Source organism: Lonchura striata, chromosome 11 (genome assembly GCF_046129695.1).
Source record: "Lonchura striata isolate bLonStr1 chromosome 11, bLonStr1.mat, whole genome shotgun sequence".
Lineage (NCBI taxonomy): Eukaryota > Metazoa > Chordata > Aves > Passeriformes > Estrildidae > Lonchura > Lonchura striata.
In genome coordinates this window covers 15,996,757-16,018,136 of record NC_134613.1, presented here as the reverse complement: position 1 = coordinate 16,018,136, position 21,380 = coordinate 15,996,757, and the positions used below count along the sequence as shown (strand labels likewise).

Genomic DNA, 21,380 nt, shown 5'->3' with positions numbered 1-21,380 from the left:
ACTCACCTGCATTTGGCATGGGCAACTGACCCAGAAACAACCAAACAACCAACAAATGTCAATTGGCTGGTTCAGTTTCAACAAAGCTCCTTTTAAATACAAAGGGGAAAGACCCAATCTACTGTTAATGTAGATTTATGAATGACTGAAGTATCTATACTCAAAAGCTGGGCTATAGCTATAGTGTAGTAATTCTTTCTCCAACAGTCTCAAACCCAACCTGATCAAAAAGGAAATAACATTAGGAGGAATACAAAACTGCACTTCCATGTCTTTCTGATCAAAATCTGAATTGTCACCTCTATGCCATAACTTTGGAAAGCAAAAACTCATTAATATTTCATTTTTATAGTTTAAACTGACCTCTGTTGTTCCCTTGAGATGAGAAGCAATATTGTTTACAAAAGGTGGTGCTAACCCAGAATATGTGACCAAATGATATATTACTTATGTACAAAAATTGGATTGCACATCAACTATCCAACTATCTACTGAGACTCTTCTCAACTCCGCTGCACATCTGCATTAGTAGTAGAATATAAAAAGTAATAGTTAATCCTGAAGAAACAAATTTTAATTTTCCACTGAAACAGGTACAGGCCTGTTTAATGAAGTGTAGCTGCAAAAGTTTCTTTACTCTAAATTCATACTAATATAATTAAAATTAAATAAAATGAATCAACTGGAACCTTCATCAACATCATTTAGTCCTGACATATAGAAACCAAAGATGAGTTAGTCTGCCTCTTGAATACATAACCAAATGCAGATCTATTTAAAATGTTTTACTACTCTTCAAAACAGTAAGTTTAGTGACATCTTTTATTTTGAAACAAGGACTCAGTTACAGTTTCATACTTTTGATACCGTAGTATTCCACAAGATCAACCATTATGGTTCAATTAGGACCTTTTATCCAAAACACTTGGATTTTAGCACCTTAAAGAAAAAGGAACACCATACTAGTATTGAATGAAGACAGTTGATACTGTGCTCATCCTCTGCAAAATGATGTGGACCACCCTACTTGGTGCCTTTTGTCCCTAACTGATAGTAAGGCAGAAGGGAAACAATTCTAAGCAAAGCAATAACAAAAAAGCAAAGTAATAACAAAACCTCCCCAATTATACAAAGTATTGGCTCCCTTATGTCCAACTTCTTAGTATTCAAATTAAATGGTAATTTACAATAAACCAAGTCAATCAGGAATCTGTACCAAGGAAAAAAACAAAAACTAACCAGATCAGCATCATAACTCAAAGTTGAACTCTGTGCTCTAATGAGTGCATTTTCAAATATTTAAACAAACCATTAAATCAGTAAACGAAATTAACTTCAGAGTTAAATGCTTTTTCTTTCAGCTCACTGCCTGAGTAACAGGGCACGAGGAACAGCTGCTTCCACAGGCACAGTCCTTTAGCAGCAGGAGCAACCTGAATGCCCTGGATTCATCTTCACTTTTCACCCTGACACTGCTCGTGCAGGTGCTCCAATTCCATTCACTTCTGACATGTCCCTCCTGTACAGATCTGCAGTCCATGAGCAGAGTTCCTACCTAGTGTCCATCACACTCCTAAGCACAGATTTCCGGGGACACAACAGATTGAGTTTATTTTAAATAAACAGGCAGTCTCACCAAACACGTCCTATACCCTGTAATTTCAGGCATCTTTGGCCACTATTCTTTGCTACTTTGGGCAGTTTTGTGCCAACTATGTCTATCAAACCATCTTCCAAGAGAAACTTTTCACACTGCACTTGGCTCTCAGCAGCTGTGAACCCATGATTTGCACAACTAAGATGGACACAGCTACTGCAGATAAACATCAGTGCATTCTGAGACCATAATTATTCTTTTCCACTTAAATTTAGTTTGTGATGTTAGACACACAGATTTGTATGGTAGTTTTAAACAACAACAAAGGCATAAAGAATTACAAACTAAAGCAGTCAATTGCTGCCATGAAGCATTACCTTTCCTGTAACTAAACAAATGGTCAACAGCAATGAGTGAACTCGTGAATTTCAACATAAATTTAAGCTTCAGTAGTCTCTGCTTCCTTCCTCCCCAAAACCCAGGACTCATCAGCAGATTCCCTTCAAGGAGCAGCAGAGCAGGATTCAGTCTGGGCACCGTGGCTGTCATAGCTCCTCTCTCTGGTTGGTTGCTCGGTTGTCCTCTTTGACACCGTTGGATTTCTTCTCTGTGTCTTTTTTCTTCTTTGCTTTGTCAGGTTTTGTTTTGTTTTTCACTTTCTCATTTCCATCTGCTCCTTTGCCAGGATAAACCTGACCTTCCAAAGTAACATCTGCACACCTTTCCTGATTTATCAGGAAGTCTTTGATCTCCCAGGCATAGCCACCATCCCGCAGCATGAAGATAGCCCGATTGGAGCCAACAATAAACCTAGAAGAAAAAAAATCCATATTTTTTTCAGTTAACTCTGTGCTTTTCAAACACTCCAGCATTTGCTCAGAGAGCCTCCATGTCTGAGGCACATGTTTAAGAGCAAAAAGCTGGTCTAGTTGTTGCCTGGGGGTGGGGACAAGAGAACAATCTTCTATGACATTTAAGAAAAAATGTATTAAGTATATCAGCAAGTAATCAAGGAAGTTAAGAATAAGGAAACAAATTTAGAACTAATTTGGCACTATGTAAAATCCACTAACGAGCATTGTATTTGCTTTATCCAGTTATTGCAACCCTTCTCAGCCTCAATAAAGAGCACAACATTCTCTGTTTCAAAATTATGCTCTCTCTCAGAGAGAAAAAGAGTCACATTTTTTAACAGGGGAACAAAAAGCCTTTTGTGGTGACAAGTCTTCAGAGTCTGATGCTTTCCATCAAGCACATAGAGGCAAACTACTGCAGCTAGAACTGATAAACAGCTGAACCATAGTGAGATGAAAAGAATCAGGGCTATACACACATAGTGCACAGGCACTGAAGAGGTTTCTGCACCACACCACAAGTTTTGTCACAACTGACAAAGAAACAGAAATAGTAATGGATGATCGAGATAGAGAACAGCAAAGGATGACCAGCTGAGAAGGTTTCCAGGAGGAAAGAAAGTGTTCTGCAAAGGCAAGAACTTCATCCTCGTGCACAACAGCTCACCTCTGCACGTCGTAGTTTGCGTTGAAAAGACTGCCCTGCCACAAGCTGGTGATCTCTTCTGTCTCCTTTTCTGTTGGATTTCCTGACACTGTGACAAACATCATCAAAGTCTTCCCCTTCTTTGTCAGCTTCAGGATGCTTTCAGGTTTGCCTGGATCTATTTTTGAGAAATCTATTGGTGCTGGAGGCCTCTTGTGTTCAGGGAGATCTCCCTCTTCAATGTCATCATCTTTCTGTTTTGAGAAGGACAAGGAAGCTTTAAACTCAACTGTTCCACAATACATTTTGAGGTTTTTTTTTTAATTTATCTTTGTTTAGAGAATAACTGTGCTTTAATAAAGTATCTTTTAGCTGAATGATGCAGATTGTGAAATCAAAAGCGACTGCTGTTTCAAGATACTTCACCAAGAGTGCTCTTTCCATTTATAACCCTCCTCTGAAAATGATGTACATTTTCATACTGACAGGTGAAATCTCATTCTATCATATATTAAGAAATATTTCAGCCTTAAGGCTCATTGAATACAATTCCACCTATGAAACTCATAAAATGATTTTTTTTGTTCACAGTTTGAAAAATATTTATTATGCATGCAAGATGAAATGGGAAAGTTGCAATAAAAAGCCTCATACACACATATATGAAAACACATTAATCTGATACTGCTTTCAGAGGTCAAAACTCATTTCTGGGAATCATGTGATTGCTTGAGAATTTAAGTTCCCTTACTTTGTGTCTTGAAACAATTAAACACGCAAGAATTCAGATCTTCTGAGTGCTTATGCCACAGGAAGACTTTGATTAAAGGTTTCATGACTTTTCTAATGCCCAGATGCAGCTCACAGCCTGACAACATAATCACCCAGAGTAAGTCACTCCCACAGAAAAGAAAAATATTAACCTCTCGATGCCTCTGCTGGGGCTGACAGCCATTTAAATATTTGGAAAGGCACAATCTGCTGCCCCTTAAAACAGCTCACAACTGTGAGCTGAATATGCTGACAACTTACATTAAACCAGAACTTGATTTCTGTAACAGTAAAGTTCATGGACTACAGAACAAAAGCTGTAGTAGCCTTAGATTTTATCCTTTCTTTCCTTATTCATTTTGTCTTTGTTTCAATTTTGCAAGTCTGAAACACACTTTCAAGTAGTTCACATGCCTTGAAATTTCTGAAATTAATGAACCGGGAGGAGAGGAGAGTACAAGAAAGTCCCTGCCACCACTAAGTGGGAAACTTATCTTACAGGAGGCCAGAGAATGGTCAAATTGGTAAAGTACAGTGAAAATATAAAATCTCAAAATCTCATGTGATTGACTAAAAAACATTCTCCACAATTAAAAGAAGCTTAAGACTGGTTTGACTAGAGCAAAGCCAGCTTATTTCACAGTTCTGAAAAAGGCAGAAAGAAACATTTCCAAATACTCTGTATGAAATATAGAAACTGACTTGGGATTTAGTGACAACATGAGCTACTAATATGTATTATCTATTTTTTTTCCTAACTATGTAACTAAATGCTCCTGAAGTTGTGTTCTTTCACTTTGAATGGGAGTATTATCAGAAGATGCCAAGAGCTCCCCTAGATGGCATTTATTTTCTTATTTCCTGTACAAAATGTCATGCAGCTGTGCTTCAAGCTATCTAAAAGGAAAAAAGTGAAGGAAAAGTGTAAGCTTTTGCTTTGAAAAGTCTAGCTGACTGTCCTGGTTTAGGGTAGATTTGGGAGGAAACTTCCAAAGCAGATTCAAGTGGCCCCTCTCTCTACTGGTTCGAGAAAATATTTCCTTGGAGAGAAGTGGAAAAAAACCTGTTTATTTAAGATGCAAAGTACTCACAAGCATGAAGAATGAATAGTATTAAACAATAAAACCTCTCACTGTTCTGAAGAGATGGCAAGTTCAGAATATCCTTTTTGTGGGGTGTAGCTCAGCTCACTCAGTATCTTATCAGTCCCTCCTGCACTGGAATTGAATGGAATTTTCATTGAATTTCTACTAGGAATTATTTTCTTCAATTGTTTTTTCTTGTTAGAACAAACCACGCCAACTTACTTTCTTACTTACTTTACATAGTTCATATCTGAACTATGTTCAGATATGGATCTCAAAGTTACTTGATTCCCTTGGGTAGGTGCAGTAGTCCCTCCTGGCATGTCCCAGGCCCTGGTGGGCCACGGGCGTGAGCTCCTGTGTTTTCCTGGGTTTTAGTCCACAGCAAGGCCAATCAGGTTGAAGAAAAAGAAAATCCACAGTCCAAGGAACTTCTCTGCCTCAGCTAGCTAAAAACTAACTAAAAGCAAAGGAGAGCTCTCTCCTGCTGTCTGTGAGAAGGAAGGCTGAAGCTCTTATCTCTGTTTTTGACTACAACCCCCCAGACATTCCACTGCTTCTCCTTCTCCTCCTCCTTCAGTCTCAGGCCTAGTTTTAAGGGTGCAAAACTTATTTCTGGGCTAAACATACAAAGAGGGATACAACTCAGCATCATGAAGTCACCCCAGGACACAGACTCACTCACTTAAACAGTAACATGAGGTTCCAGAGGAAAAGCATTACATAGACACAGGAAAAACTGCACATTCCTTCACTTGCTCCTCCCCTCAGCTCCCATTTTCAGAAATCTCTCATAAATACCCTGCATTCTGATTTTTAAAAACATTAGTAATATATACTACTTAACTGCTTTACCTATTCAATGATCAGAATCAAGCCTGATAAACCCTGAGCTTGTAACAGTAATGAACTATTTAAAGCACTTGACATTTCAATAACTTAGAGACCTCCAGCCCAGATTTCTCAGTTCTGTGTCCAGCTCCCCAGGAGTCCAGGCTTCAGGAGAGTCCCTTTCCATGAAGAAAATCCCTCAGTGGCTTTCTCCAAGCTCTAGTTGTGCAACTGAGCTGCTGAAGCACCTCTTTGCCCTGTTGCTCATCCCTGTTTTCCACCAGACCACTCTCCTGGATCACCAGGCAGTCATGCACATGGTGCAAGGGGCAGCACAAGACCCTGAGCAGAGAGGTGGCTGCTCCTGCTGGGAAAGCTGCTGGAGCCACACACTCAGGCTTGTGACCAAACCCAAGCATGTCATAACCACCAGCCTCCAATGGTTTTAGACTAATTGCCAGGGAAATAAAAAAATCTTTGGAGCAATTTCATTCGGTTGAAAGTAATGACATTTGATTCTGTACAGATCTATGCCCTGTGCCCCTCATTCCCAAGCACAGTTCCTGCTCTTGCCTGAATTCAGTGGCCCCTTTGTTTCTCATCCCACTCCACCAAGTGCACTCGTGCCCTTTCTCCTCCAGCCACCACCCCCTCAACCCTTTCATGTTCCCTATGTGTCCTGACTCCCACCAGGCAAAATACCCTGCAGCTGACCATGCCAGGAGAGCAAACAACCCCAATTGTTGAGCCCTGCTCTGTGTGCCCCTCCCCAGGCACACCCAGCCCCAGCAGTGACTCCCCAGCTGCTCTGCCACATCTGCATTTGTGCAGCACACCCTGACCTGGATCAGGGTCCTGCTCCAGCTGAAAACAAAAAACCCACCAGAGCCTCCTGACCTGCTCACTAGGGCTGGAGCAGACTATACAGTCAAGAGTCACAACAGCATTAACTTGAGTCTCCCTTTCAGCCATCTCATTAAAAAGAGATGCTCACCTTTTAAGGTTTTTTTTTTTTTCCTACAAGGCCAAATTTGGTTTAAGTTGGGCAATATAAAGCCTTGCATTTTTGGAAGCTGGGTCTGCTGGGTCCTTGGCTGATGCCACCAAAAGAAAAGTGAACTTTCAGCCTTTTATTAATTTTTTATAAAATTGTAACTCAATTTTCTAAGAGCCTCCCTTCCTAAAAGGATATATGGAGTAACAATCCATGGGACGAACAAATCCATAACCTGCCAACCAGGACTAAGGCAGGCATCCATACTTCCAGTTATTTTACCTATAATTCACATATAAAACACACTTCTCCACCTTGACTTACAGCTGCAACTGGTATTACATAAAACACAGGTTTTTCTCTCCATTATTTCTTTCAGGGTTTTTTGCAAAATATTCTAGGGAAAAACCTCACAGGAAAGAATAAATGACAGGGAGGAGTGCTCTGGCATTCATCAGAAGATGATAAAACATAGCATAGTGAAAAGAACTCAACAGTGGCATGACAACCACATGGAGAAGAGAGTGATGGGAAACCACCGAGGAAAGTTAAGGGGTAAGAATGAAGGCAACGAGAGAGAGCTAGAAATAGAAGCTGTTACTATGAAGAAAGGAAAGAAACACCAAACCAAAACAACCTATCTACCCTGTAAACGTGAAATTAATATTCCTTCTGGTATCCACCCCTTGGTCACATAATGTGTATCGCTCAAGGAGCTCGAAAACACCAGACTTTTCAGGCAGACGAGGCTGCCGGCAGCTGCGGCTCTGGGAAGGCGGGACAGGGCCCGCCGGGCAGGGCAGGCTGCGGCCGCTCGCCGCGCCTTCGAAACCCCCACCCACGGGCCGGGGCGAGGAGCGCGGCCCCGGCCACGCTCCAGCAGCTCGGGGCTCCCTCCCCGAGGATTCCCGGGGATTCCCCCGGCCCGGCCCGGCCCCGCCACTCCCGCCGCCGGCCCCGGCGCCTCCCGCACCTCCCACTGCTCCAGCAGCCGGGCCATGTCCGCGTCGTTGTAGTCCCGAATGTCCTTCTTCTTGGGCGGCCCTTCCCGCCGCTTGCCCTCGGAGCCGCCGGCCGCGCTCACACACAGCGCCAGCGCCAGCAGCGCCCAGCCCGCGGCCGCCGCCATCTTCTGCCGGGCCGGGGGAGGAGCCGGGATGGGCCGGGCCGGGCCGGGAGGAGGAGACGGAAAGGGAGCGGGGCGGGATGGGTCGGGCCGGAGGAGGAGCTGGAAGGGCGGATCTTGCTGGGCTGGGCGCGGCCCCGGCCGGGTCCCCGGAGCGACCGAGGCTGACGGGCACGGCCGGGGTTGCCGGGCATTGCCGGGGTTATCGGGCATTGCCGGGGTTATCGGGCATTGCCGGGGTTACCGGGGTTGCCGGGCATTGCCGGGGTTGCCGGGCATTGCCGGGCATTGCCGGGGTTACCGGAGTTGCCGGGGTTGCCGGGCATTGCCGGGGTTGCCGGGCATTGCCGGGGTTGCGGGGCATTGCCGGGGTTACCGGGCATTGCCGGGGTTGCCGGGCATTGCCGGGCATTGCCGGGCATTGCCGGGGTTACCGGGGTTACCGGGGTTGCCGGGGTTGCCGGGGTTGCCGGGGTTGCCGGGGTTGCCGGGGTTGCCGGGCGCTGCCGCCGCCCCGCACCAAGCCCCGCTGCGGGCAGCGCAGCCCCCGGTGCGGTCCTGCAGGGCCCGGGCAGGCAGTGAACGCTGGGCATTGAGAGGATAAACCGAATAAATCAGTGATGGGCCCAGCGCCTGGCGTCTGAACTGTGCGGTTGCTTCGTGGTGTTTTTAAAAAACAGGATGAAAAGTGTCTGGGTTTGCTGATCTGTGGGATGGGAACTGGGCCCATTGCATGAGTCTTCTGATTTTGACTACTGTCTTAGCAATATTAGGTTTCTAAAAGAAAAGTATTGAAGTTAAGGCTGTTTGATACTAAATACAACTCCAGGACATTTGACCACCACAAAAAAAAAAAAAAAAAAAAAAAAAAAAAAAAAAAAAAAAAAAACCAAAACCAAAACAAAAAAAAAACCACAAAAAAACCCACAAAAAACCAAAAACCAAACCCAAAAAAAACCCCCAAAAAACCCCACAAAAAACCAAAAACCAAACCCAAAAAAAACCCCCAAAAAACCCCACAAAAAACCAAAAACCAAACCCAAAAAAAACCCCAAAAAAACCCCAAAAACCCCAAAAACAACAACAAAACCCCCACAGGTTTTCCTTTGTACAGGCTGTATTTCCATTATCTAAACCAAATTACATGCATGGATGTCTGCACAGCCTTATTTCACTCCAACCTTAATTTTTTTTCCTCATGGTAGCATTTTAATTACAAATAACACAATCTTCTACCTTTCACCTTCGATTGCAGCAAGTTTAAACTTGGGAATTCAAGGAAGCATCACTGTTATTGCTGCTGGTAGATATTAATTGCAGTCAGGCTGATTAGTGAACACACTGCTTTTCCAGTTCAGCACTGAAGGCAGACCAGGTTCAGAGCAGAGCAATGAATTCTATTGACAGAACTCTTCAACCCCAATTCTGTTACCTTATCACAGAATGTGATTATGAATATGATTGCTTCTGTAGTCATAGAATAGTTCGGGTTGGAAGTGACTTTAAAGATGATCAGTTTCAACCCCAGATGATCTAGTTCTGGCCCCATAATGAAAAGAACCCACTGCTTTTATGGGCAAGGTGTGGAAACAGCAAAAGCAGTGAGGAGGCAGGGGTGTGGGTTTGGGAGGCTCTCCCAAGCCTGGCCGGCTCGAAGCCAGCAGACACTGCAGGGCCCCGGGGTGCTGAACGCCAGGCACACACGGCACCTGAAGGAGCAGCTTGCCAAGCACACGTACCGTGAGAAACAGCAGAGGAGGATGTGGGATCCAAGATTCAGCACCCCCATAAACAACCAGCCTGTGCTGCAGCCTCCAAGCGTTTTATAACATTTCAGACACGCTGCCAGTGCCTGAGGAACAGGAAGCAGCCCAGAGCTATTCGTGGAGCTTGTTAAATGTACATAGCTGAAGCAGGGTTTAGACAAGTACTTCTCACAGAGCTGTCCAATACCAGAGCCAATAATGAGCACATTTGTTCGGTGATCTCTCGTTAAATATAATGAATATCAGGTATACTGTATCAAACTGCCGTGATTAATGAGGTTTTACTAAAATAGGTTTCTGCTAACTTTTGTTATTATTGGATCGTGCATACATTCACTGGAAAAAAATAAAGATTCTATCTTGGAATGCTGGATTTGCAGTGTAAAGTATTTTCATTGAATTTCTACTAAGAAATATTTTCTTCAATTCTGTTTTTTTCTTGTTAGAACAAACCAAGCCAACTTTCTTTAATATCTGACATACATCCAGATATGGATCTCAAAAGTAACTTGATTCCCTTTGGTAGGTGAACAAGTTGTTCAGTATACCCAGGACTACACCAACAACAATATACGTTTCCTTGTTGTGCCAATAAAAGCTTTAATTTGAAAAGGAGGTAGTTTTCATGCTTGGCTCTGACTGCTACTACCTCTGTTCAGGCAAAATTCTGTGTCTGAGAAGACTCGTTCAAGTGTGCTGCTGGTGAGGTCAGCTGCAGGACAAACACCTGCTCAGGCCCTGTTCTCTGCTGTTCCTCTTTCCCATGCAAGAAACAAACGCAATGCAGCACTTACCACCGACAGGAGCAAATTAAATTGCATTCTCTTTTTATTGAAGCACATTGTGTTTTGATCAGAGCATCCACTGAATCATGCCAATATGCTTTTTATAGCTTAAGCGTTTTCACATTTCTCAACAGTCTTCATAGTCCTTGCAGCTAACACTATTAGGATTGCAACACAGAATGTCTCAGATAATAATACATGGCTACTTTCATTGTAGATTGCAAGAATAAGGTGGCAAATGCTTTACCTTGTAGCTAAAAGTCCCATCTAGTCATGCCAGGGAAGGTCTCAAGTAGTGACTGTCATTTTTGCTTCTGCAACACTCAAGCTTTATTAGCATTACCTTTGATTATAAAATTATTTCTTATCAGAAAGGCAAATCTATCTTCCCTTGTAAACTCTTTTCATTACTGAGTAGGGCTGGGTTAAGCTGTAATATGAGAGGATTCAGGATATTCTAAATTTCTGTTAATGAAGTTTGAGATTCTCCCTTATTTTTCCATTTTTGGAACTTATTTGTGCAAAATGTATTTTCCATACCATTCTTTCTTATAAGATGGGAGAAGAATGTGAATTTTTAACTGCCAAAACCTCTCTCAAGTCTTAGCTGGTGGTGCAGTTTTATATGCAATTTTCTATTTTAAAGTGGATTCTTGTTCATCACATTTTGCTTTTCATTGCACATATAGTACAGGAGAATCTTAAAGCTTTTCCTTGACAATCCTTGGAATTAAACCTTAGAAAGAACAGAGAACTTGACTTCATTAAGGAAATGGCAGTGCCTGCCCTCTTGGAAGGACATACAGACAATTAAGACAGAAGATGAGCCCTAAGCATGCAGAAAGGAGAATGCACATGCAAGGGCTGCCTGCTATCAACATTTGCTGTGTCTGGAAGAATCAATTCATTTCAATAACTCTACTGACACAAAAAGATGATAACAGAAGCCCAGATGAATTAAGTGTTGTGCAAGGCAGTCTTGTAGTGGTAATTTTGGATGTCAAAAATTACTGTGATCTGAATCTTATACAACCTGACAGGCTTTTGCACCTACTGGCTTAGAGCAGGACCAGGTAATATTGTTTTAACCAATATTACCAGATAACCAGATAATATTGTTTTAACCAATACAGAAGACTTGCTGAGTAAGAGACCCAGACAACTTCAGGCAGGTTTTGAGATGTCCCAGCATTCAGCATATTCTTCCCTGTTTGAAAACACTATCATGCATTTTACAAAATGTCAGGATGAGTTATTGCAGGAAAACATTCAAAATTATTGTTTTCATAGGTCAAATTATCTCAAGTACCTTAAATGTTCCCCTGCAGAGAGAATCTAATGCCCGAGCTCTCATGCACAGACAGTGCATGTGTTAATCCAACCCTCTGAATTTACTCACAGGCAGAATTAAATTTGAAGAATCAGACCTGAACATGTTATCTTTAAAAACAAGAAAATGTCTAAGAAAAAAAGCAGCACAGCAAGCAGAATATGCTGTCATCTAGAGCATGAACATTTGAATGATTCAGAATAATTTTAGTCCTCAATTCAATTTCATGCATAAGACAAGAACACTTACTTGCCATCTATTAAGGGAACACATATTTTTGTTCCACAGCTAGTCAAATCTTGAATTCCTGGATCCAATTTAAAGAACTAAGTCTTAATTCAAAATTTTCCCAGATCATGGATTAACTATGGTGATTTGGATGTGAAATTCTAATTCACGTACTAACCTTGAAATTCAGATTCAGACTTGTGCATAAAATAAATCTTCACCCTGAATTTGTGTTATCCCGTGCAGATGCATTTTATAAATTAAAATTTATTGATGGGATGGAGATGTTTGATAAATGACACCACAGCTTTGTGTCATTACCTACCTGCTCAGGGTTGGGGAGGAGGTATGGTGCCTGCCTCTCTAGTCAGCTGCATTAGAGCTACACAGTGTGATCCTTAAATTCAGAAATACCACAGAATGTTCCTATTAGTACTCATCTTATTGCAAGATTAGCTACAAATCTGTGCTGGTTAAAACTATGTACTGGCTACACAATTTAAAGCTACCCTATTAAAAAAAGAACTACATTAAATCAATGTCAAAGAAGATTTACACAGTTCCCACAGGAATTCCATTTATAGTCTAATTTTTCACAACCTAAATTAAATTAATTTTGTAGTCCCAATTTCATTTTAGGTTTACAGGTCAGTTTTGGCACCTACATCTAATGTAAGTAATACATTACATGAACTTCAGATGAATTAGAGGTGCTCGGCTAAAATTGTTAATGATCAGCAGCCCTGCTCACAAAACACAGAGGCACAATGAGAGCAGTGTAGGACCAGAGACTCCTGTGAAAACATCTATTACATTTCTCTCACGATGCTTTAAAAGAGGGCAGGGAGGGGAGAAACCCAAACCCTTCTGTAGAGTATTACAGCTGCAGGACAGAACATAAAACCAGAAGTGCAATTCAGGAAGGGTGGGCCCTTGCACATTTTGTTCAAATACCATGTTCTCCTTTGATCGCAAAAAAACCCAGACATAAGAGTCTAAGGGAGGGTCCTGGATTTCTGTTTATGCTGGACCACTCTAACCAACAGCATTTGCCATTCTTCCATTGAGTGCTCCTGAGTTTCAGGGCTACAAACCTGCCTCTGGCCTCCTCACCTGCTCCAGGGAGGGAGAATGGACACAAGGAGCCACACGGCACCTGGGCAGCCTCGAGACACACGAGGTGCAGCAGGGATGTGTGTGTGTAGATGGCAGGCAAGAACAAGAAGCAGAAAGCCATTATTGGCTGTATTTACATAAAATATGGCATTTTTTTTTGTAATTAAATAAAAATTTTGTCTGTCCATTCAGTGCAAGAGGAGTTTTGTAGCTGCATTTTCCTTTTCATAAAAATGTGTCTCTTTTCCATGCTGATGTATTAAATATCCATGGTAACACTAGGGGACAACAAATTGATTATATACAGCAAGTGGTGACAACAGTGCAATAAATAATGAATAAAAGGACAACAAAAGAAAAACCTCTTTTGCTGTATTTGCTGTATTACCTTTCAGTTGAGAAACAGGAACTGACCAGCATCCCACTACTGGGATATTTACATTAATGTAAACATAATGAATTTGTTCTTATCTTTGATACTGTGTTTTTGACTATGCCTTATGAAAAAAAGAACAAACACAAACCACCACATCAGGACACCAAGGTTAATTAAACATGTATGTGAAAGCCCACCCACTATCCTAAAACCTATTTATTTATAGACAAAAGAAACAAAATTTGTGACTATGTTTGCACTTTGCTGTCTCAAGTGCCTGTTAACTGTTCCTCCAGATCTGTTTCTGGCTACAAGCAGATCAGTTCTCAGGTTGCATCCCAGTGCATCACCCATGGCTACCACTGCAGACCCAAGACAGGCCCAGACCTCACAGTTTTAGTCTCTCATGAAGTAATGGCTGTAAGTACTGACCACAAAACACTTACTCAGCACAAAAACATTTAAGACAAAATAGATCTTAAGAACAATAAGCTGGTCTTTCTTGGAAATTTGCCTTTCCTTCTGTGTGACTTACACTGCTGCAGAGAGGAAGGCTCATCTTCAGCCACCCTCTTCTGCAAACTCTGCCTTGCTGTTGCAGTATTCCTTCCATCAGTTCCTGCCAGCTTTATCCTCCTTTGATTTTTAGTTTACAGCCTGATCCAGCTGCATCCCTCAAAACTGGAGCTATCATTCCTCTAATTACCACCTCATGGGTTTAGTCACATACAGCTGACACAGGGGAACCACTGAATTGCCTTTTATTCCTTCATCAGCTAGCTCCCTATTAGGTTAGATCAATACATCTATACAGGAAAGTAATATAAAGAAGTACAACCCACCATATAGTAACTTCCTCTCACCCACCTGGCCACATACAGTGCTCATGAAATTATTAAACTTGGTATTTTTCAGCTATTACTCAACAGCGGCTACACTGGCAAAAATCAATTCCTCCTTCACAATAAAATATTTTACTAAGCAATAAAAGGGCCAAGTTCTTTCAGATATTCAGGAAAGAAGACTTCAGCCTCCAGCTTCTGTTGTACTAAGCACAATGCAAAATAAAGATCAATCTGACAAAAGAAGAGCTCATACAAGTAAGCCAATCTTCTGTACACTACTAAGCCACATTAAAAAGCCTTTTAATCCCTTGTATCTGACAATGCCTGCTGGTTTGAACCCCAGAGAGTTAATTCATTCAGACTCTGGCAGTGAAATCTTTTTAAAGCCAAGCATGGCCACCTGAATTTCACATTGTCCAAGTTTTCATACCAATTCAGTGAGCTGCCCAAGTCCTGTGGATCACCTTTGCACTCAGCAGCCATGAAACAAGTGGGTGTGAACACATTTTCCTTGTAAGAGATGTGCAGAAGATGAACCAAGGAAATACCCACGCCAAACATCACTGGGTACAAGTCTCCTGCTCAATCACAGAGATGTGATTGGTACTGGCACTTCAAAGCACGAACCTTGCTCAGGTTACCAGCCCAAGAGAATCCATCTCCAAGACTGTCTTTTGGAATGAGACTGAATGTTCATAGAAAACACAGACTAGGAGGGAATCCAGCTAGGCAGCAACCCTACAGTCTGTAGGATGGATCTAACACGGACCTGCTCCAGGAAAAGCCACTTGCATGGTAAAAATTACTAATGAATGACTAATGATGTATTTTCTACATTACTTTTTAAAAAAAGAAAAAGTCAAGTCACTCTTCCCCAAACATTTAATATGCAGAAAAGCTAAACACCCAGGGCTACTATGGGAGGAGAATGGCATTTGGCAAGACTTCTTTGGACACTGTTCACATGCAACACCTACTACAGGACAAACATTATCAGTTTTCCCCCTTGCTAATACCAAGGCAGATAAGGACTGGATCAGTCTTGTGGATGGGTTATAAGAGCTAGAAAAATATTTACTTTTTATTGTAGCATTTACTAAGAGCTTTGGTCAGGAACTGCCACGGGTAAGGCCCAGCTGGGTTTCTGTGGAAGGAGACTGGTGGAGGAGGCACTGCAGGACCTGTCCAAACCAAGGATCTCTCCCCTTTGTCCTTGGGGAATGGCACAAATCACACAGAGCATCATGGCAGGCAGCAGCATCTAAAAATGGAAAAGATTATTAGGTCATGTAACACCTCTTCTAGCCAGGGATGAGACCTACGTTTTCTAAAATGAAATCTTTCAAACCCTAATTAAATGTAGTCAATCCTCATTAAAGGTAAACTAGGTTAATATTTATGAGAGACATTCCTTGTGCTGCACAATATCTCACCTCATTTAAGGATGTATCTGGAAATACTTTGAAATACAGTTCAGCTGGCTTCTTCTGCCCATTGATTTTTATTTTCAGAGTACTCTGAAATCATTCTTATTTATACTCTTGAAAACAAGTTGCTGGTAGTAAGCCAAAATTGTTTAGGCCTAAATCATGACCTTTCTTGAAACTGCTATAATCTGACTCAAATAAACAGAATTTCCCTCACACTGTTGTGAGGAGGGATGGGTGGAGAACTGCCCTATTTTTGACACACCCAGAGACCAGTATCTACCCCTTTCCTCAAGCCTGGCTTTATGGCAAGGGCTTCCCCTGCCCCCAAATATGTACATCCTGTTAAGCCCCCGCTTTCACCTCTGTGCTCATCCTGCTCACATCCTGTTCTACAAGGAGAAGGGCAAGGGTTCTTCTAGCTAATGGCTAAGAATATGTACAAATAAAGTTGCCTGAACCTCTTTAAATGTATGGAATCCATTTGGTAGGCTCTATTTGTGCCAGGATATCATTGGATCTGACCTGCAAGTGAGGAATCTGGTCCAATTTCCATTTATTTTAAGGTCACTTATACCCGTGCAGCAGTAGGAAAGTAGCAGGATGTTAACTGTGAATTGGGACAAATGTACTTCTCGAGTTCTGCAACCTGCTAAATGCATTGGAAATGCCTAGAATTAGGTGGCTGACTTAAAAAGAGAATCCTGATTGAAAGGAGAAAAATAATGCTATTACTTAGCTGCAGCTTAAGCTACAGCAAAATACGTAACAAATGTAAGATGTGGTTTCAACATGGGCTTTGATTAATCAGAATTATATTGACGCAGGTACTGTGCAACAGGACAGAATCTGATGTGTGCCTCAGGTTTACCAAGCGTAACATCTTGCTTTGGACAAAAACCATCTCGAAAAGTTCTCGGTGTGCTGCAGAATGGAAACAGATCCGAGGAATCTTTGTAGAGCTTTCAGTACACAGCAGTGTCAGTAGGTTTACATTTTCCCTGCTAAAGTCTAATAAACAGTATCCAGTGTTTAAAAACTGCGACAGAAACGGGAGAGCAACACACCAAATTCGTCTTCATTGGTTTAAAATCTGGGTCAAGGCCTGTGCTGAGAGCACTGTTCCTGGGTAAGGAAGCCGCAGCCATCCCCCATCCCGCGTTTTCAGCACTCCCGACGGCCAGCCCGGCTCGGGTACCCGGAGCCCCGCGGGATGCGGGATGCGGGATGCGGAGCGGCGGGACCGCGCTCCGGCCGCGCCGACTCGGGCGCTGTCACTCGGTGCCGGCTGGCACAGGAACGGCTCCTGCCACCCGGCCCGGGCCGGGCCAGCCCTGCGGGCCGGGAGCTCCGAGCGCAACACTCACCTGGCGGGCTGCCCGGGGCAGGGGCCGGCCGGGGAGCGGCAGCCGGGCCGCCTCTGCCCCGGCGCTGGGGCGGCGGCTCCTCGCCCCCCGGTACCCGCCTGCTCCGCGCGCCGCCGCGCACCCGGGCCGCGCTGTCCCGGCGGCCGCTGTCCGGCTGCCGCTCGCCTTCCTCCCTCCGGCATCCCCCGCCGCTCGCTCGTTCGCGGGGCCGCTCCGGAGCCCCGCGCGGCGGGCGGTGCCGGCGCTGCTGCCCCCTCCGCCTGGGAGGAGCGAGCGGCGGCGGGCGCGGAGCGGCGGCGGGGGGAGGGCAGGATTTAAACGAAGGGCGGTGACACCGCACAAAAGATTTCGATAGGCTCAAGTGAGGTTACAGCAAAGGCAGCGGGGCGGGGGAGCTTCCCCCGGAGCCGTGCAGCGTCTGGCTGGCAGCGCCGTCGCAGCCGCCGCTTCCCAGTAGTTTGTCTGAAAGCCTGAGAAAGAGAATTTAAACGAAGATTTCCTACCCCTCTTTTTTCCTTTTTTTTTTTTTTTTTTTTTTTTTCCCTCCCTGGGAGTTGGCCGCTCAGCCAGGGAAGATGGCAGGAGGAGCGCAAGGCCGGGCGGGTCGCAGCATCCGCGGCTGCAGCCCGCGGCCACCACCCTTGTTTGCGGGAAGAGCCTAACTTGGTGCGGCGGCGGCCACCGCGGGAGCCGGCGAGGAGGGCCCGGGGCGCAGGGGATGGACGGCGGCGGCGGGGAGCGAGCGCGCAGCGGCCGCGTGAATGATCGCGGCAGGAAGGAGTGAGGCAGCGGCAAAGGAAGGGGAACGGATCCGCCCGCCCGCCCCAGCACCCGGATCCGGTGCAGCTTTTCTTTAATTTTATTTTTTTTACCCCCTCCTCTGTTTCTTCTTTTTTTAAATTATTTTTTTCCCCTTCCCCCCGCGTCCCGGCTCCCCGCCGTGCCCCTCTCCCCTCCCGGGCCGGCTCCCCGCGGGTGCGCGGCGGGGCCGTGCGGGGCGGGCGGGCCACACCCTCCGCGGCGCTTCCTGCGAGCCGGGGCCGCGGCGGGCGCCGGGGGCGGCACATGGTGCGCAGCCGCCGCCCCTCCGGCCCCTGCGAGCTGCGCCCGGCGGGCGCTCCCCGAGCGGAGGCGCCGGGGGCGCGGTAGCAACTTGGAGGGCTGCGCCCCTGCCCCAACTCCGCGCGGCGGCGGAGCGTCCCCGAGGCATTGCGTCTGGTAAAGGGAACTTCGCGCAGGATCCCGCAGCCGGGGAGCAGGACGAGACGGTGGAAGGAAGGCGAGCCAGCGTGCGAGAAGGAAAGGGAAAAAGAAAATTACGTATTTTTAGCTAAAGGATGCCAGACCGGGGCCCGGCGGCGTCCGGCGAGCGCCGCCCCGCCGCGGGAGCGCCGTAGGAGCGGAGGCTGGCGCCGGAGCGGGGCGGGCGCCCCGGCCGAGCTCGCTCCCCGAGCGGCGGCAGCCCCGGCGCCCAGAGCCTTTTCTTGCCTCCCGGCGATTAATGGAATGATGTTGCGGAAAAGGCAGAGCGATCCTGCCGGGCTCAGTCGGGACTGCTCGGGCGGCGGCGGCGGCGGCAGCAGCGGGGTAGCGAGCGGCATGCGAGTGCCCCCCCGGCGCTATGGCTAGCGGTGGCTCCGGCAAGTCCAGCAGCGAGGTCTCCGGCGGCGGCATCCCCAGCAGCAGCTCCCTGCAGAGGAAGAAGCTCATCTCTATCTGCGACCACTGCAAGATCAAGATGCAACTGGTGGCCGATCTGCTTCTGCTGTCGAGCGAGACCAGGCCGGTGAACACCGAGAGTCTGTCTGTCTTCGGTGAGTCCTTTGAGAAGTGCAGGGACACGATCATTGCCAGGACCAAAGGACTCTCCATCTTGACCCATGACGTCCAGAGCCAGCTCAACATGGGACGCTTCGGGGAGGTGGGAGAAAGCCTGATGGAGATGGGGGAGCTGGTGGTGTCCCTGACCGAGTGCTCTGCCCACGCTGCCTACCTGGCTGCAGTGGAGACTCCAGGGGCCCAGCCTGCCATGCCTGGCTTGGTGGATCGCTACAAGGTGACCCGGTGTAGGCATGAGGTGGAGCACGGCTGCGGGGTCTTGAAGACCACCCCTTTGGCAGATATGAGCCCTCAGCTCCTGCTGGAGGTTTCTCAGAACATGTCCAAGAACTTGAAATTCCTGACAGACGCCTGCGTGCTGGCCAGTGAGAAATCCAAGGATAAATTTGCTAAGGAGCAGTTCAAACTCAGTGTCAAATGTATGAGCACCAGCGCCTCTGCCCTCTTGGCCTGCGTCAAGGAGGTCAAGACCTCGCCCAGCGAGCTGACCAGGAACCGGTGCGTCTTGTTCAGTGGGCCTTTGGTGCAGTCTGTCTATGCTCTGGTGGGCTTTGCCACTGAGCCCCAGTTTTTGGGTAAAGCTGCCACCATTAATCCAGAGGGCAAAGCTGTGCAAACTGCCATCCTAGGAGGAGCCATGAGTGTGGTATCTGCTTGTGTGCTCCTGACACAATGCCTCAGGGATATAGCCCAACACCCCGAAAGTAGCACCAAAATGAGCGATTACAGGGAACGGTTGAGGAACTCAGCTTGCGCCGTCTCGGATGGTTGCAACCTGCTATCTCAGGCACTAAGAGAAAGATCTTCACCCAGGACTTTACCGCCAGTGAACTCCAATTCTGTGAATTAACCCCCATATCTTCTGTTTAGATCCCAGTCGTTGCTAAAGGAAAATAATATCCCACCTCCTCACCCCTTTTTTGTATACCAAAGAATTTGCTTGGATGAGCCCAATCCTTTGATTTCATGTGGTGAAGAAGCAGAACATATTCAAACTATATGTACTAATAAAGCTAGCCAGTTTTGGCTTCTTTCTATTTTACTTTAAAGTTAAGCAAGTGTCTGCAGATAAATTTTCCTTTATTCAACAAGGTCTTCACACAAGTGGTAAAACTGTTTCAAAGTTTTTTTATATTTGGGGAGGTGGGGGTATCTTAGAAAAAGGAGAAAAAAAAAAGAGCTTTAATCGCGCTGGGTGCGGTTTTTAAAGTTTGTCTTGTCTTGTCTTCCGAAATTTCCCTTCTAAATTTTGCTGTTCGGTTGTGCAGGAAAAAGGTTACCTCAGTTCTTACTCATTTAAAAAAATGAAAAAAACCTAACAACACATAGATGATGGATGTAGCTACTATTTTGTTTGTTTTTGTTTTGTATGACTTTTTTTATTTTGCATCAAGTGTTAGGTTAGAATTGCATTTGGTGTGTAGGAGTGGAAGGACTGGAGGCTGTGATTATGTTTTCCATGTGTTGATTTCCAAACTGGGGGAAAAGCTACTGTGAGTGTTTAAACAAACAAACAAAATTACACTATAACAAAAGTGATTTTTAATTTTTTTCCAATGTCAGTTTTTATCTTGCATGTACTGGAGTATTTATTTCATCTATTAAAATGTTATGTTTCTCAGATGCTTTTCTGTGAATCTTTTAATACTTGACTAATTGAACAACTAGGCCTGTTTGTATTGTATGTCATTTCCCCCAGGGAATGGGTGGTACAAACGTAACTGTAAGTTCTAGACAGCAGCATACAGGCTTCAATTCAGTTCTTTTATTTTCATAAATACTGTCCCGCTCCCAGTACTACCCCTAGAACACAGAGCTACTCCAGTTGTGTCTGAGGGCAGCTGGGCAGTGCTGCCTGCACTGGGATTGCTGTGCACTGGGACTGCTCTGCAGAGCGCTGGTGACTGCTGCAGCAGGGCACAGCCTGGCTTTGTCTGTGTCAGCATTTGGTGTTACCTTTTGAGAAGGTTTTGTATTTTAATTCTGGCAGGTGTTGTAGGCCATCTGTGTGTTAAATCTATGAGTTTCAGTATGATTTCGTAGAAAACTTTGCTGGTTAGCCTGGTGTGTGCCATATGTCTTCTTGGGATTGTGAAGGTTTGTTGGAGCGTGCTTTAATTCCTCAGAGGTTTGTGTTGGAGCTCCTCAGTGGAGATTTGTGTCACAGCAGTATGAGTTTGATGTTGGAGATTACAGGAGACCATGGCTAACTTTTGAGGTGCTGATCTCCAGTTGAATGCCTTGAGAGGTGTGAGTGGAGCTCAGTGCATACTGCAGTAGTTCCCAGAGCTGCAATGCTGAATGGTGTCAGCCTGGCCCTGTGAGATTTGCTGCCTTCTATATATTCTGGTAAATAGAAAAGCAAGTCTTCTGGAAAGGAGGTTTTTTTTTTCTCTG

The 21,380-nt window shown here is 45.2% G+C and overlaps 2 protein-coding genes across 2 annotated transcripts; one reads left to right on the top strand and one right to left on the bottom strand.

Annotated features, from left to right (window-relative positions):
• Positions 1-2,032: 2,032 nt before the first annotated feature.
• Positions 2,033-7,951, bottom strand: MESD (mesoderm development LRP chaperone). The gene is made up of 3 exons (XM_021537587.3): positions 7,752-7,951; positions 3,119-3,351; positions 2,033-2,407 (listed from the first exon to the last, which is right to left on the bottom strand). The coding sequence occupies exons 1-3, from the start codon at positions 7,905-7,907 to the stop codon at positions 2,143-2,145; spliced, it is 654 nt and encodes a 217-aa protein (XP_021393262.1). The 5' UTR covers positions 7,908-7,951; the 3' UTR covers positions 2,033-2,142.
• A 10,336-nt stretch (positions 7,952-18,287) lies between these two features.
• TLNRD1 (talin rod domain containing 1) lies at positions 18,288-20,604 on the top strand. Its single transcript, XM_021537586.3, has one exon. The coding sequence runs from the start codon at positions 18,766-18,768 to the stop codon at positions 19,831-19,833; it is 1,068 nt and encodes a 355-aa protein (XP_021393261.1). The 5' UTR covers positions 18,288-18,765; the 3' UTR covers positions 19,834-20,604.
• Positions 20,605-21,380: the final 776 nt, after the last annotated feature.

What these genes read in the sequence shown, in the direction of transcription:
- TLNRD1 (XM_021537586.3), top strand. Translation starts at nt 18,766, where the DNA reads ATGGCTAGCGGTGGCTCCGGCAAGTCCAGCAGCGAGGTCTCCGGCGGC.
- MESD (XM_021537587.3), bottom strand. Translation starts at nt 7,907, where the DNA reads ATGGCGGCGGCCGCGGGCTGGGCGCTGCTGGCGCTGGCGCTGTGTGTG. An exon ending in GGCTGCTGGAGCAGTGGGAG is followed by an intron (nt 3,352 to 7,751) that starts GTGCGGGAGGCG and finishes TTCTCAAAACAG; the next exon opens with AAAGATGATGACATTGAAGA. An exon ending in GCAAACTACGACGTGCAGAG is followed by an intron (nt 2,408 to 3,118) that starts GTGAGCTGTTGT and finishes TTTTTCTTCTAG; the next exon opens with GTTTATTGTTGGCTCCAATC.